The following is a 17,877-nucleotide window of genomic DNA, read 5'->3' as shown; positions in this document are numbered from 1 at the left end:
GAGGGAGGAGGAGGTGGGGAAGGGGTTGGAGCTGTTGTCTGATTGGTGGACTCACTCGCTGACTGACTGGGAAGTAAAACTGTCAATGTCAAAGGATCCTGGATCAGCTGTTAACTGTCTGTCGATCTTCCCCAGACATCCACAGCGACCATAAACAACAGAGACTCAGCACAGCACCGCTCAGTCCCTCCTATGCAGATTGAAGTCAGGAGCGCAGCAGCTTCACGTCGTTTTCAGGTAAGACTGGCTGGATATTTAGCCGCCAGCTCGCTAACTTAGCATTTAGCAGCTGCGCAGATTGTTCTCTAAAGAAAACATTAATTATCATTAAAGCTGTAGACGGCAAAACATAAAGTAGCCGCACACAGCAGCGTTTAAACAAGCTGACCACATCTACACCACAGATTAATTAATACATTATCAGTGCATTTATATATTTTTATAAATATAAATGTCGGCGGCACCTGTTTGTCTGTGACTCAGCTTGTGTGAAGCTGATGGTCCAGCTTGTTTACAGGAGGACAGACTATCATTCATGATATGTTTGGCGTTTCTAGGTCGTGTGTCTTCACCATTAGGTAAGGTAGGCAGCTGCCTGGGGCCCAAAACTAATAGGCCCCCAAACAGTTATAGATTTATTATACTATTTAGATATGAAAAACATTGAATTATGTTACTATTGTACCCCGAAATAAATTATAAAAGGTCACCAAAGCACTTAAAAATATGTTACTGGTTACGCTGCAGATTCATGTTTTACTCACAAAATATAACAATTTAAATATGACGCATTATTATTCATTAAACTATCCAGTATTGTATAAACTAGTTAGAATGAAAAGCTCCACCTTGAACAGTTAATTTAAGGACATTGTGCTGATTAAGCCTCTCTTTCACTCTTCACTGTTGAGTCAAAATGTGCAGGACTTTTTTTACTAGTTTTACTTAAGAAAACAGTTTTGTGCACTTCTTCTGCCTCCGCCAATACCAACATTCCCAGTTAGAGAAAGGGTGAATATAAAACAAGACAGGGTTTACATCGGGCCCCCAGATCACTAAATCCGGCCCTGCTTGTCTTGATAGGATTATGTCTGAGATAACTTTACTGTGTGTGTTGTTGTCTTAAGGCAGCATGAACTCTCTCCCGGGAAGAGCCGCACTGTCTCTGTGCAGACGCACGGCAGCGACAGGCGGGATGAGGGTCCTCACTGGTTCCCCAGGTCACCCTGCCGGGGGCCTGCTGGCGGACAGGGTCTCTCTCCAGGCTGTGCGGGTCTGCCATTCGGGGACGAACCGCAAGGCCAGCATCAGCACTAAGAAACGGGGCTTCGACATCACCAGAAACCCCCACCTCAACAAGGTGAGCTCACTAACATGTCCTGGATCTTTTCTGACATCATCAACACATCTATATTTCTTTTGCAGGTGCTTGAATCAAATATTAACAAAAAAGACAAGTCACATCCCCATTTTTTTTAATTCTACATTGACATTTCAACCACACCAGGTCTTCCCCGGGGAGAGGTAAAGGTGTGAGCTCACCTGTTTACATATGAGGATATTATGCTGAGCTGTATTCATGTATGAACTGAGCACAACAGAAGATATTTGCATTGCTTTATTGAATATGCATGTTAGGGCTGCATTAGTGATTATTTTCACTATTGATTAATCTACTGGTTATTTTTTGGATAAATTAATAGTTAATAATAGTGTCTTGGTTTATAACATTTAAGCAAATATTGAAAAATGCCCCTCACGACGTCCCCTTGCCCAAAGTGACTCCTTTATCTTTGGGTCTAAAGAGACAAGTCAGACAAAACATGTCAGAAAAGAAAACCTGAAAATATTACTTGTTAGAAGCTGAAACCAGGGAATTTTTGCCATTTTTGCTCATTTTATGATTAATTTATTATCAGAATTGTTGCCATTTAATTTCTTGTCGATCAACAAATTGATAAACTGACTATCCATTTCAGCTCTAATGCATTTAAAGATAGTTGCACTAGGTATTGTACAGGTATTGTTTGATCATTCCTAGTGATTGAATGATGTTGGACATTGGGAGATGTTCTGTACATTATGAATTATGCACAGGTGTGCTCACATTCTCACTTTTATCTGTGGTACCAATTATTTTGGCCCGTGCAGTTTAGGATTTTGGTAATTCTGTCGGCCTGCTATCGTAAGTAAGCAACAATAATTAATGCATTCTTGAGCAAATATAACACTCAACATTGTTGTTTTAATGTAACACGTGTGGCATTATGATGGAATGTGTCTGAAAGCATTAGTTAGTCGTGAAAATGTGCAACTTTATGCTGCAAGGTGATTTAAAATCTAACAACTTCATCTGTTCTCTGTGGGGGAACGTGTGCTGTTACTGCGTTCACATGACTCTGTCTACAGACAACATGATGTCCCGCATATTATGTTGTATGGTGGTAGAACATACGTAAACAGAGAATACCGTAGAAGTACCACATAATACAGCACAGCCGTACAGCATGAAGCTCCTATCTGAGTGAGATAGGCGAGGGGTTAAACCCCCGACCACTGAAGCGATGAATGGTCTTCCAAACATTCCTCTAATGCCTCTGTCTCTGTCTGCTTTCTCTCTGTCTTAATAAATACCATAATAAAGCCTGTATGACTTTATGACTGCCCACTTAACTTTTGCTGTACTAGTAAGGAAATGATAGTATTTTCTCATTACAGTTGGATAGATATACTTACTCTTGCTGCAAACAAATATCTTCTGTGTAATTCACAGGTGGGTTTACTGCAGTTTTTCTAAAACTTGATTTGAACACCTTTTTTCTGCCTTGGTAGCACTGTGAGGACAGCAGGGCGGACACTGACAAGTTTTAGCTGAGTTTATTACTTTGATTTTGGCTGATTTCAAGTTCCTTCCACTGCTGATGCTCAGTCAGCAGTAACATGTTGACTTGACTCAGAGGAAAGATTCAGGAAATATGCTCCTCTTAGATAAGAAAACAAGTCTAAGTAAAACGTGAATCTGCACATTAAATAATGAAATGTGTAGAAACACATATTTAAAACTTTATTGTTATATGATTATAGACTTTACTACCCAGTGAAAGTCTGAGTGAGTGATTGCATTTTATGTGTTTCATTGACACTTTTTTCATATTCACACTCATTTTGACACAATTACATGATGTGATGTTGATTGACACTGAGCAGCTCCTCTGGATATATTAACTATTTAGTGAGGAAGGGTGACATTTTTACAGCAAGAAATCTGTCTCACTATACCAATCTCTTGCTTAATTAGAGCTTATTTTCATTATTGATTAACCTTTAATTAATCTACAAACTAATCTACTAATCATTTTGGTGTATAAAACACCAAAACAATGAACATTGTCAATCACAATTTTCTAGAGGTCACATGAAATATCTTAATTTGTCCACACAGCAGTCCAAAACTCAAAATTATTAAATTTTCTGTAAATGTCAGATAAGGAAAAGCAGCTAATTCTCAAATTTGAGAGCCTGAAACCATTCAATTTTGGGGATTTTTGCCTTAAAAGGGATCTAGAGGATAACTGTTTTTATCAAAACAAAATGGACTTATAACCATATAAATGATTCTCCTTCATCTCTTTATTGTAATCGCTGATATGATTATATTACGTTGTTTTTTCACAGTAATCCATGATAAGGTTTGAATTGGAGTCATTACAAAGGTTAATCTTGTAGGAGTTTGTACCTCTCCCGTCCACATTTAGTCTCGCTCTCTCTCTTTGTCCTTGTGTGTTGACAGTTGGTGTGTGTAGGCTGCGTTAATGACAGCCACTGGTTAGAGGTGTAACCTTAATGGGTTTACTTTGGTACCTCTTTACCTGCTCGCTCTAATAGATGTAGCTGAACTCTGTTAATCTTTGACTTTCTCTGCGGTCCTGTTCACAGTGATGTGGATGCACATGAGAAGACAATTTACATGTGAAATGTTTTCCCTCCACACTGACGTCCTCTCTCTCTCTTTAGAGTTTGTTATTTAAGGCATCAGTGTATCAGCATGTCTCCTTTTAATGACCTCTGGTTGGCAGACCTTTTGATATGCAGCTACAATTAATGTTCTTAAACAGTATGCAACTCGTGGCTGTACAGTAGTGTTGTCCAGCTGTTGAGCATTTATCATCAGAAAAACTATTTAATGGGAAAACATGCACAACTAGTAACCAAATATCAAATCCACTATCACATTTCACGCTCTTCTCTATAAACATGAATAATTTACAGTGACAGGGGTGCGTTCAGTAAACGCAAAGACCCGCAGTGAAACAAACCGACCCTTTTACGGCCAGTTTATTCTCCATGTAGGTCAGCGTTTCCTCCTGCACACTCCAGAATAAAGAGGAAGTGGAGAGAGTGATAAAGCAGGGACGAGGAAAGAGAAGTCGAGCTGACAGGGGAGTGAGTTCAGCCTCACACACTATTGGACAGAATAAATAGATTAAACCTCACACTCCCCTCCAATCACTCTTTGGGAAGCTTGCCATTGCAGAGACACTAAGCAGAAGGCAGAGAGGGGTACAAGGCTGCAAACTCAGTAAAAGCTGCTGTCAGTTACCAAAACATTTGAAGGGCTTTCCAAAGTCAGCTTATTTTGTTTGACTGGACCAATGTGTTTTCATACAAAAGGGGCAAATAATTCCTAATTTGGAGAAAAAGCTCAAAAACACCTCTGTAGTTGGGTGTGGCTATGAGTCTGAGCCAATGTCGTACTGTGGTGACTAACACATGACTCACTGTGGTCTAGATTGTCTGATTTTCTCTTTATTTTGTGGGCGTTATGTAACCGTTCCTCTTCCACCCCGTAGGGAATGGCATTCACGCTGGAGGAGCGCTTACAACTGGGCATCCACGGCCTGCTGCCCCCTTGCTTCCTCTCGCAGGATGTCCAAGTGCTGCGTGTCATGAAGAGCTATGAAACACGCAGCAACCCTCTGGACAAGTGAGAGCAGACTCACGGTTTTACAGTAAAACATGCTAGATATTATTGTCATACATACTTACTCAAGTGTGGGGACAAAAAAGAACATTAACAACAAGTCATAGCCACACATAGTGCACATGATACCACCCCATGCAGGTAGAGCAGAACAGCACTGACCTGCAATGCATCTAAGTACTATACAACTAAGTTAACTTAAGTTCATTATTAATCTCAAGTCTGTCCCAGGACTTCATCAAATCTTCGATAGTGTGTCCCATTTGTTGCCAGAGCACAACTGGCTGTTGTTTTTTTCATTGATAGCATGATTTAAAGTTTAATTGGTGTCATATTAACTAGGGTTGGTTGATATGATTGTATAAAGTTATACTGAAGTAGCTCTCACTTTATAATCTCCGGGTGACCTTTGTTAGCAATATCGCAGAAAGATGATATCATAACACAGGTCAACATGCAGAAATAATAACCTACTTTAAGAGGAGAGGATGTTGCAGCTGATGAAAATGTTGGGTTTCGGTGTCTCTCTCTCTGTCTCAGGTACATCCTGCTGATGACGCTGCAGGACAGGAACGAGAAGTTGTTCTACCGTTTGCTGACCTCTGATATCGAGGAGTTCATGCCCATCGTGTACACTCCCACTGTCGGCCTGGCCTGCCAGCAGTACGGCCTGGCCTTCAGGAGACCGCGGTGAGATAATTGCGTCCACTCTGTGTCAGTGTTGGCACTGCAGTTTGTAGGTTACACGTGCATCACAATAACACTTCTGAGCTGGAAGAGGCTTGAAACTTTCAACTTGAGAGGGAAGTGAAACACAGCTTTTCAATCTAGTGTTAAGTCACTCTTAAAACTTAAAACTTTGAGTTAGGTTATCCATCACAATGTGAGTCCATCACTGAGTGCCTTTATAGTTAATTGTTGACAGACAATAGACTGAAGGAATAATGGACATCAATGCGTCAGTGTTTACGTACTAATTCTAAGTATGTTGTGCTGTCATATTAGGAAAAATATAAAATGAGGTATATTTAAAAATTCCAGCATGCTTACTGAAGTGGGGTTTTAATGTGTTGATAGCGCTAATGTCTGTGAATGCAAGAATAAATTCTTTAGTTTAAAGCTGCTCATAGCTCCAGTTAATGTTTGAAACTGTGGACAGTGGTGTGAGGTTATTCTAGGACGTCTCTGAAGTCTCTGCAGGTTAATTTTCAGAACTTTCTGGAAAGAATTGAAACATCAAAACATTTAGCTTTAAGTCAAAGGCAAAGCAATGGATACTAGACAGAGTTCCTGAATGGGGTTATGGTTATGGTTGAATATGATATCTTGACATGTTTATGTCAAACCTTTCATTCACTTTTTTATCACAGCTTTTTGAACTAGTGTCACGCAACTGTTGTCTCTTCTGATATGATGTTATAGTCTGTGTTGCCTTTTGTCTTGAGTACATCCTAAAAACATTTATGTCAACTACTTGTTCTTGGGATTGTCTACGTTTGGTGTTTGTGTTGTGATATTTCTTCATGTCAGACATGGTCTTGTGGGATGGTTGATGGTCTATGAAAACATCAGGGACAACAATGGAAATAAGTCTAGGACTTTATCGTTCTATTGCTGACAAAGTCTATTTTAAAATATATGAGTCAATAATCCTAAACTTAAAAGTCATCCAAATAATGAAACTTTGTCTTCTTCATGCCTTATTGTTGCACCCTGCTTGTTTACAGAGGTCTCTTCATCACCATCCACGACAGAGGCCACATTGCCACCATGCTTAACTCCTGGCCTGAAGAAGACATAAAGGTGCCCTCCTCCCTCTACATGCACAAACATGCAGCTGCTTGTGCCTGAATCATATTCATATGAGAAGCTAATTGCTAATATGTGTTTGTCTCTGTCTAGGCCATCGTGGTGACGGACGGCGAGCGTATCCTCGGACTGGGTGACCTGGGCAGCTATGGCATGGGCATTCCTGTTGGGAAGCTGGCGCTCTACACAGCCTGCGGTGGCGTTCGGCCGCAGCAGTGTCTCCCTGTGTTGCTGGACGTTGGCACCGACAACCAGGTGTGTTTGACCTCACAGCTGCAGGAATAATAAGTTTTATGCGTCTTATCTGCCTCTTATCAGTTTCCATTTGATAGATTCAATATCAGACGAATTACTGTTGTGACTCGGAAATTATTTACAGATTTACAGGAAGACGCAAGATGGCAAGTTGCCTTTTATTGATTGACCGACTGATAATAATTTTCGGTTCAGGCACTGCTCGATGACCCCTTGTACATCGGACTGAAGCACAAGAGAATCAGAGGAAAGGAGTACGACGACCTAATCGATGAGTTCATGCAGGCCGTGACAGACAAGTGAGTAGAAACACCAGTGAGCAGAAGACACTGGAGTGATCTTGCTTTAAATTCTGACCGATCACCATGTCGTTGTGCAGGTACGGGATGAACTGTCTGATTCAGTTTGAGGACTTTGCCAACAACAACGCATTCCGCATCCTTAACAAATACAGGAATCGGTACTGCACCTTCAACGATGACATCCAAGGTACCAGATGCTTATGAACGTATTCGGCCACATGACTCCTGACCTCCATCCACACAACCTTCACTCACTTCCCCAGTATTCCCAGTCCAAAATAAGCACATTCTCAGAAAAAAGACACACTTACAACCAGTATTGTATAATCTAGTCATACAATTTTCCCCTCAGAATCAAGCGGCCCTGCTGACCTGTGTCTCATCATATTTACAGGGTCAAGTCTGTCAAGTCTAGATCTAGATTATTACACTATTTCACTAATTGAGTAAAAACAATGAAAAAAAGTTGAGGATTCACTTTTTGAAATTCACTCACCTGGATTCAACAAACCACAAAATGAACATGTTTGAACCTCTAAATAACCCATCTTTCCATCTCAAATGACCTGTATTGACACTGTATTGACTGTGCACACTTCTGTCATTCATTTTCTTCTCTCAGGCACGGCCTCGGTAGCTGTCGCCGGCCTCTTAGCTGCTTTGAAGATCACCAAGAACAAACTGTCTGATCACACCTTTGTTTTCCAGGGAGCAGGCGAGGTGAGAAGATTTCCTCGCTAACTGTCCTTAATCCCTGAGAGATAAGACTGTGTCTCAGTCCAAATTTGAATTTCGAGAAACTGGCTGAGGTCAGAGACAGAGAATTATCCTCTCTCTCTTTTTTTTTAATGCCAGGCTGCTCTGGGTATTGCTCACCTGCTCATTATGGCCATGGCCAAGGAAGGCCTGAGTAGTGAAGTAGCTGCCAAAAAGATCTGGATGGTGGACTCAAGAGGTCTCATTGTAAAGGTAAGGTTTGCTCTCTCACAACCTCCCAGATATGACCTGTACTATATGTGAAACACCAAACGGGACCATGTTGAATTTTGATAAAATGAATTTTATACAAATGTAGGGAAGAAGTCATCTGAACCACGAGAAAGAGGAGTTTGCTCATGAGCACCAGCACCTGAAGACCCTGGAGGAGGTGGTGCACACCATCAAACCCACCGCCATCATAGGTGAGTTAACCTCCCTGGAGGGTGCTACAATAAATGATTTACAGGAGATAAATGCATTGTTTCATCAAGCTTTTTGTAGAGCTAAACATCCTGAAATATCCCTCGAAGAACATTGTTGGAACTCCAAATAACCCACATTGTTTCTTTCATCTGTTTACGGTCATTCCCGACCAGTTGTGGAAAAACAGAGAAACCTGTTAAAGGTGAATTTTTTTCCCTCCGCCTTTGCTCAGCGCTATAACAACTCAGTAATTTGCTACAAATCAACTTATTCGCGCTGTTTAATCTAATGCCTTAAAGTTTCTCAAAGTTTTTAGTGAATCAGCTTGCATGTGTGATGAACTGTGATAACATGACGACAGTGTCCAAAGTTAACATCTTCCTCTTCTGTTTATAAGGATTAAAGAGGAAATAATTAGAAAATAAATTTAAAAAAGACTCAGATCCATGGTTGGTTAGGTAGATTGTGATTGTAATTTTCAGCTTTTTTATCTTATCCTGGTGCAGTAATTGTGCGTCACAGTAATTGACTCATTTGGTCTGAATCCTAAAAGAAAGGCCTCACATTAGAAAACAGTACCTCAAGGCAAAATTATTCACATTGTCTCATTGGAGCTTGTGAATTTTAAGTCCTTGTGGTTAAAAAGTCACTCCCCTTGTCCTCTGATGTGCAGTATTCTCTCTTTGCTCTGTGTCTTGAATATGAAGGAGTGGCTGCTATCGGAGGAGCATTCACTGAGAAGATTATCAAAGACATGGCATCCTTCAACGAGAGGCCGATCATCTTTGCCCTGAGTAACCCTACCAGCAAGGCAGAGTGCACAGCAGAGCAGTGCTACAAGCTCACACAGGTAAAGTGTGGCAAGCTGCACATTATAGTCACTGTATTAAAGTTTCCACATTTCCATGAAAGTTTCCATATTGTGTTTAAGCTTGAGGTGTAACAAAAATGCTGACTGCAAATCCCGCCTCATTCAATATTTTGTTAAGAGCTTTTGTTTTGAAAACCTGCATTGTTTTATTAGCAGTCTTCTTTTTACTTTCGCTTTTATTGAGACATTGCTGCATTTTTATGGAACAATACTGCCCCAGCTGGTTATATGTGGAATTGCATGAAACTGATCCATGAATACAGGTTTTGTTGTCCCTTTCATTTGGCAGATATGGCCAGAATTTACACACCAGTTTTATATACCAGCACATCAAGAAAAAGATGAAATTTAACTTAACTGATGAGACATTTCCAGCCCCAGGCAGTATTTCCCAACATTTAATACAGGAACTGAAGTTTTCCTTTTGGTTTAACGACAAAAAGATCACAACTTGTAAAAAGTAAACTTAGCATGGACACACGTTTCACTGTTTTCATGGTCAGCTATGGCTAATGCCCATTAATTCATAAGGCATCTTTAGTTGTCAGGAGTAATTTCTGTGTGAATCTGCTTTTCTTCTGTTAACATCTTCATCCCTGTACAACTTTGCTTTGTTGCTCTGTGCAGTCACAGAAATGTTGCTCCCTAGTGATTAAAAAAAAAACTACAGTGTATCTTAAAATTCAAAAATTTAATTTTTTTCATTTTAATTTTTTAACCAGGTAAAATTCACTTCATTGAGATTAAAATTTCTTTTTCAGGACAGACGTGGCCAACAATTCCTTCTGTTCTCTGTCACAGAAGTGACTCATGGTTTCTCTTTTTAACTTCTTTCTTTTGTCACCTCTTTATCTTCCATGTTCCTCCTTTTTAATCAGGGTCGGGGTATCTTCGCCAGTGGAAGTCCGTTTCAAAAGGTGACGCTGTCTGATGGACGCACCTTCTACCCTGGACAGGGAAACAACGCCTACGTCTTCCCGGGGGTCGCTTTGGGCGTCATCGCCTGTGGAGTGCGCCACATATCTGATGACATCTTCCTCACCACAGCAGAGGTACTTTCTTCGGTTGCTAATTTATTCATGGCAGTAGTGTTGCATTATACTGTGTATTAACTTATGTTAATGAGGGTGCTATTTTGACACCAACATGATTAAATAAATTGTTTTTTAAACGGTTTATCCTTGGTTGCAGAAGGATTTATAGACCATATCTGTCTTATTCAGACCATATTTTAGAATCAGGAATGGTAAATGTCAACTGACAAGCATTTCCCTCGTCTTGTACGCACTCAAATCAGCATGATTTATTCTGTCCGTCAGGCGATAGCTGACATGGTAACAGAGGAGAACTTGGCTGAGGGGAGACTCTATCCTCCTCTCAACTCCATAAGAGAGGTGTCCTTCAAGATCGCAGTGAAGGTAGGTGATCTTTCCACGTGGTCAGCCTTCATTCCTCAAGCATGTAATGATGATGTTGATGTACAAACTTAAAGCAGCATACATTCATATTAACAACGGATCAAATGACTACTTGTATGTGAATGGTGTTGCTCGTAGTGATGAACCCACAGAATTATCACCTGACTCTGCAGCTCTATAAAGCTTTACAACCCACTGTGCACTTCACTGCTCGGCATCAAACAGCAGACAAAGTTGGCAGCTAGCTGGTGAACATTGTGGAGCATTTAGCAGCTAAGATACTTGATATTTCCCTCATGAGTTGTTGGCAACCAAAACAACTAAAAGGAGATGAACATAAACATAACTCTAAATTAATGCTAAAAATAAATTATTGCAGCTTTAAGATATTTTGGGCTCATAAGAGATATTGTGATGCATAATAATACATCATATTGTTCAGTGCAGAACTGAAAACTGCATTGCAATGTCAAACAAATTGTCAAACATTATAATAAATAATTTAGCCTAGATTGCTACCTGAAAATGTTGTTGACATGATGATTTACTATAAAAGCTAGAAATATAAAAGCAGTTTGTGTGAAGATGTTTATATTGAGGATTTTGGGGCATTTACAGTCTTTGGAGAGTCAAACATTTTGACATTTTTGACATTTTGACATTTGCTCCTTATCTTATTGAGGATTTCCCTTTTTGTACATGAACCAGGTGTTTTTATTCTTTAATTGATGTAGATAAAGTTCTTTTTGTAAGATATGAAAGCTTATTGATCTTTTTAAGAAATTCTATTAATTGCATTTTGTAGTGAATTCATGAAGAAAACAAAATGTTTTTGGTCAAAACTTGTCAGCTGACTGTATCATTTCTAATTGATACAATACTCTCAATATGTATTTTACCACTTTTTCTTTTGTCTTGTTTCCCTCTCTGCCAGATTGTAAACTACGCGTACAAACACAACATTGCTTCGGTGTACCCCGAGCCAAAGGACAAGGAGGCGTTTGTGCTGTCTCACGTCTACAGTCCCGATTACGACTCGTTCACTCTGGACACATACAGCTGGCCGCAGGAGGCCATGAAGGTCCAGGATGTGTGATCCTGGTCATCTCTCTTTCTCTCTCTCTAAATGTAATATGCTGCCGTCACTTACGATTTTTGAATTGCCTCCATTCAGAAACTTTGCCAACGATTCTCGCTTTTTAGTTGTTTCTTTCATATGTTTGTTTCTATAAATGTCCCTGGTATGTTCTCAAATGAACTTAGAGATTCAACACGCAGCACATGGAGCTCATTATAAACTAGATGCCCAATTATAAGCCAACCAACAATGCATAATATACTTGTATGTTAAGGATTATAAACTCTAAGTGTTAATATGTCAAGTTTTCTCTTTCAACACTGTACTTTTTTCAGCAACTGATATGAAGGTCTGACTGAGAAAGAAGGATATTAACTGCTCAACAGCATATCAAATAATATAAGCACATTAACAACGTAACTACACTCCATTCAGCTGTTGTAGTATTCTGTGCTCACATTGTGTCAAAATCTGAAATGCATGAAAAAAAAAACAGTAACGCACAATGCTTTCTCTTGTCTGACACAAATGAACAGAAGACTCATTTTGAGGTGTATAAAAGAAAAAAGATCTAACTTTCACACAAAGTACAAATTCATAGTGCCTCTTTCTGTGTGACCTCAGGACATCACATTCTCCATATCCTGAGTTAACATCTGCATTTGTTCGTTTTCAGTTGTAGAGGCCACGTGTTTAGCTTAGGACGGCAACATGTGGTTCATCCCTCCAGCTGCTTCTTCGTATTTTACACTCCTCTGTGTGTGTGCACGTTTTAACCTGCACACAGGACTGAAACACTCCAGGATCGGCCTACGTTTCTGTTTAAGGGAATCAGTTATTCTTGATAGGAGGCAAAAGGAGGTTTGTTGAATGTGTGTTCATAAGAGGCATCAATTGGAAGTGAGTGTCACCATCAGGATGGTTTTATATCCAGTGGTGTGTTTTCCTTTAGTTTTGTACAGAGCTCTTTGCGTGTTGTTGTGTTTTTTGCCAAAGTTGCTGATGAACTGAATCTTATACTCCTAGAAAACAAAATGCTCTGCAAGCTTTAGTACAGAGATATGCTTGATGTTTTCAAAGGGAACATGAAACTTTTTAAATAAAATTTTTAACAAAATCGTGGAACTTTGTCATTTTTAAGGATAAGCAACTACATTCAAGCAGTTATTTGATGTTGTGTCTGAACAGAGATAACTTCTTTGAAAAAGCAGTGTATAACTGAACCTTTTGTGTCCCATTATTTTTTTGGGATGGGGAGGACTGCTCCCAGCTGGTGGATTCTTGAGCTGTCTTAAGTCTTATGTATGGCCTGCATGCATGATTTCATGATTTCTTTCCAACATGTGTTTTGACAGGAAACAGAGTAAAGTAGGAAGGAAGCAGCTACAACATTGTCCAGCTTGTCTGTTTATCCTGTCTCAATTCACAATTCTTTCATCAGTTTCCATCCGCTTGCTCTTGGATTACTGATTAATGAGGAGATCAAGTCAAGGATATTCTCTTTTTTCCTGTGACAAACTAGATTTACTTGGTGAATTTGCTTCTAGTATTGTACTTTTGGTTTGGGGCTGTTTTTCTTGGCCCTTTCGTTCCACTTGCTATAAAAATAAAGTGGATCATGTGGCAGAACGGGAGAAAAACCCTGTAGTCATGTTCAAAAAATCTTGCAGCAAACCTTTCCAGAAGAGTGGAATCTGTTGTAGCAGCATGTTCATACCTGTAATGTTTGGATGTCCACATACATGGTGTATTCAAATACATTTTTAAGTGAAGGAGCTGGTTGTTACTGTGAGTGCGTGGATGCTTATTTTTTTGAGTTATCACATTTTCAAGAACAATATACTCTGTGACACAGAAATAATGGGCAAGAATGTTTTCATTAATCAAAAGTTTATTGAAATAATCGTTGTGGTGTTTCATTTGCTAAATATTCATGCCATTTTGACAAGTGTAACATCAGCAACTGCCACTGTAACAAAAGTAAAGGTAGCGGATGGTGCAGGCCCACTCACTACACATGTGCATTGTAAGAATTTGTTCTGTTAAAAATGAATATTACAATATATTCACAATATGAAGCAATGACCACAATCAAATCTGTTCTATTCCTCACATTATGAATCAAAACTTTTAAAGACATAAATATCACATTTTTCTGTACCTCCAGAGAAAGCACACACATAAATGAAGTCATTGTGCTTTTTAATATCTAATCAGTGGTTTGAAGACCAACAAATGGTTTCCTCTGCATTAGCAGCAAAGTAAATGTCTTAACACCCATCCAAGCTCCCAACAGATGCTAGTAAACAAAATATTTCCATATGATTTGCAACACAGGGCTGACTCAGCAATGTGATGCCATCATAACAGATATTATATCCTGATTTAGAGCTGCAGCCACTGAGCAGCAGTTCCTGTGCAATATGATGACTGTCGTCTTCCCCACATCAACATTTCTGTACCTTTCTTTTGCTCAAACTACAGAGGTGTGCAATATGAACAAAAATCAATATGGCAATGATACAACTTATTTATCCATTACCTAAATAATAAATTGACAATACATTTAAAATACCTTCAGCAAGGATATGATTTATATATAAAGATAAACAAAAAATGAATGAATTCCATCTTTTTTAGGTACGAGCTTCTTTTTATTTTGGTCAGTGTAGCCTGACTCATGTAGAGTTAATACACTCTTCGGTGATAGTTTGAAAACCTTCCTTCTACATGAAGGTGAAGGAAATAGTGACTGAGACTGATCAGTTACTCTTCATGTCACCATCGTAACAGTTTGGTCAAACTGCACCACAGGCTTCGAGATCAGAAGAACTGTCATAAACAAAGCGTCACTTAAATTAAAACCTGACAGTATTTAACCCCATATGCTGATACAATTGTATGTGGATATATCACCAAGCTCCAGCTCAAACCATGTTTTCCTGCTTGAATTAGAGCATGACAATGGCTTACAAATAGTCTTGAACTTTAAACCTTTTAGGAAAGCACACACTTGACAATAGCAGATGCTGTCAAAAATGACAGCAACTCAGCTCTTACAAATGAGGACGGGATCTCTGAATCGTCTGGCTCTAATCCTTATCAGGGTCAGACAGAAGTAGGCAAAAATAGGCACATTATATCTTCATATCACACAGACCTCATTTCTCAAAAAACAACCATCACTCTCTTCTCAAATCTTCACTGACTGACTGATGAAAATGGGACAACATACAGTATGTGATCATGTTAAATTAACCCTCAAATGTCCATATAAAACACCTAGGATTACAATTGAATATAGAAAGAAAATGATTTCTTAGTGATAGAATGTAACTATTAACACAAAAGGCCTCAGATCAACACACACCACTGCCAAAATTTCACATGATCTGAATAGATTTGCCAAAACCGTGTGAAATTTGGAGAGCCTGAAAGAGGCATACGCCACTTCCCACACAAAAGTTGCGATCTATAAAAACAAATTTGGCGGGAAAATGTGCACATGTAAACTCTGCCCCATGCATACAAACATTTTGGAGACAGATGGTGATCATCATCATCTCTTGAGTTCGCTTTGGATGATCTAACACAGCATGTCAATGAGCTAGAAATGTTTGCTCCAGCCTGCGTGAAAACAATTTCAAGCTAACGACTAAATTCATCGAACTGGAAGGTTGGAGCAGTCAGCAAAACCTGTGCATGTTTTATCATGTAGATAAAATTATACATTTGTGCCCTACTGCTTCAATCCTAACCAACTCTCAACAGTCACAACCTCTCAACCTCCAACAGGGAACTCGTCAAAGGTGCCCCTTAAGCTCACTACTTTTTGATCTAAGCAATTGTGTGCCATAGTCACCAAGATATTTCAGGAATTTGGAGGAAGGGAGTTGAACATAAGTGTCCCTCTATGCGGACGATCTTGTGCTTTTCATATCAAGCTCGGACACCTCCCTACCCCCCATGCTGCCATTGCTCATCCAATTCAGCCACTTCTCAGGATACAAACTAAATTTACACAAAAGTGAACTTCTCCTTGTGAATGGAGAGGCACTAACGTCAGAGTATACTAAGCTCCCTTTTAAGATTGTGAAAAATCAATTTACTTACCTCGGTATTACAGTCATAAGAAAACCTAAGTGTCTTTTTAGAGAAAATTTCTTTACTCTGTTAAATCAAGTGAAATAGTGCCTAACGCAGTGGTCACCCCTATCTACATCCCTGGTGGGCCAAATTAACTCCGTCAAAATGTATATTCTCTCTACATTTTTATATCTTTTTCAATCTAAACTAACCTTCATTCCTAAATCCTTTTTTGACTCACTAGACTCAGTTATCTCGTCCTACATATGGAAGGGCAATTGTCGTCAACTAAATTAAGTCCATCTTCAAAAATCAAAAAGCAAGACATGGCATGGCACTGCCTAATTTCTGCTTTTATTACTGGGCGGCTAATATACGCTGTCTTATGTTTTGATCCAGCCTGTTCTCATTCCCAAATACCGACGCTTCGTCACACCCCTCAGCGTCTGACACCAATGCACAAGGCACTCTTTAGCGTCTGTACTCCAATGTAAATCCTTCCGCACCATTATTCGACAACATGAGACCGATGACATCTATATATATAAACCACAAATTTTCCCTAAACCTAGCCAAGTGTTTTTTGTGCCTAAACCTGATCAAGTGGTTTTTGTGCCTAAACCTAGCCGAGTGGTTTTTGTGCCTAGATCTGACCAAGTGTTTTTTGTGGGCACTTTTTTCTTTTTCTTTTTAAATGGTGCAATTTGGTTCTGACTGCACACTGACAATCCCTACTCTTATCGATGCTCCTTATTGGTTTGGTTCTCTATTGAGACTCTTATCGGTTCTTTTTCATAACTAAATAATTGCTTTTTAAAAAGTATATTATTTTAAAAAAAGAATAAATTCAGAACAGCATTGGAATTTATTCTTATTTTAAATATAAATAAATGCTGTTTCTAGAGCAGCAACAGTAGTAACAATTTGCTATTAGCCGTGCTAGTGCTCTATGCTTGTGTAACACAAAGCGGCGGTGGATGAGACACTGTGGACAGACTACGGTTTTTTAGACCGTAATAGAGGTAATACACACTAAAACGTGTTTTTTGAGCTGTAAACTAAATTATATGACTGTGCTGTGATGAAACACATCAATACTGTGTTAATATTGACACTGACACCACATTTATGAAAAACAAAATCTGCATTTCATGGGTTGAAAATGGCTCAACGTGTCATCTGCTAATTAAAATCAGCCCTGAAAAGGCAGGGCCAATGCTGACGTAGAGTCGACCGTTTCATAGTTCTCTACGTCATGAAATGTATATTAATGGTAGAATGATAACGCCCACCTCCCCCAGCCCCGCGCTCATTTTCAAATATATACTATATACTTTCAGCTTTAGAAGCTAACGGCAGCTACAGAACTGCAGGGCGAGATGTAAGGAGGATTTCTGTTGTTTTTGTGGCCTGACTTCTGGCTCGTTTAAATGACCTTGAACTCCTGCCTCACACAGTTATGCTCCGTCCAACGCCCACCGCCTGTCCCCCCTCAGCCCCTTGCCTACTTTTTAGCATTTTTCAAAATTATGCAGTGGGTGGAGTTAGGCTCAGACCTAGGGGTGCAGTTACACCAAGGATTATGGAAGCACAAGAGATGAAATTCTGGTGCTTTTTTGACAACCACTGCTAGATGGCACTGCTGCCATTTTGGACGGAAAACGCCATCACATCTGATGCACACAAAATCAGCAAGTCTCACAGCCAAATCAGAAGCGCAATAGAAAATTTCTCAAAATAAGTCATCGGTAAATTGTATGACACTTAGACGGCATATACTAGTGATGTCACCATACTAGATTTACCACTGAAGATCCACTGCTCTCAGTACCTGATTTGATACTGGAAACCTCATTCAGGACACACTCCTTTATTTAAAAACTATATATAAACAT

The 17,877-nt window shown here is 39.4% G+C and overlaps 1 protein-coding gene across 2 annotated transcripts; it reads left to right on the top strand.

The window, feature by feature from the left end:
• Window positions 1-65: 65 nt before the first annotated feature.
• me3 (malic enzyme 3, NADP(+)-dependent, mitochondrial) lies at window positions 66-13,013 on the top strand. 2 transcript variants are annotated; one of them, XM_067603838.1, is made up of 15 exons: window positions 66-237; window positions 1,132-1,360; window positions 4,851-4,984; window positions 5,522-5,671; window positions 6,709-6,784; window positions 6,884-7,045; window positions 7,241-7,344; window positions 7,425-7,534; window positions 7,970-8,067; window positions 8,203-8,316; window positions 8,423-8,528; window positions 9,237-9,379; window positions 10,279-10,452; window positions 10,720-10,818; window positions 11,753-13,013. In XM_067603838.1, exons 2-15 carry the CDS (start codon window positions 1,133-1,135, stop codon window positions 11,912-11,914), a joined length of 1,860 nt encoding a protein of 619 aa, XP_067459939.1. In that variant the 5' UTR covers window positions 66-237; window position 1,132; the 3' UTR covers window positions 11,915-13,013. The 2 variants fall into 2 exon arrangements, with proteins under 2 accessions (XP_067459939.1, XP_067459938.1); XM_067603837.1 differs by having other exon boundaries at window positions 67-237; window positions 1,128-1,360.
• Window positions 13,014-17,877: the final 4,864 nt, after the last annotated feature.

This window comes from Thunnus thynnus, chromosome 11 (genome assembly GCF_963924715.1).
Source record: "Thunnus thynnus chromosome 11, fThuThy2.1, whole genome shotgun sequence".
In the NCBI taxonomy this organism is placed as follows: Eukaryota; Metazoa; Chordata; class Actinopteri; order Scombriformes; family Scombridae; genus Thunnus; species Thunnus thynnus.
The sequence above is the reverse complement of the archived record's forward strand: the minus strand, read 5'-3'. Positions and strand labels throughout refer to the sequence as shown.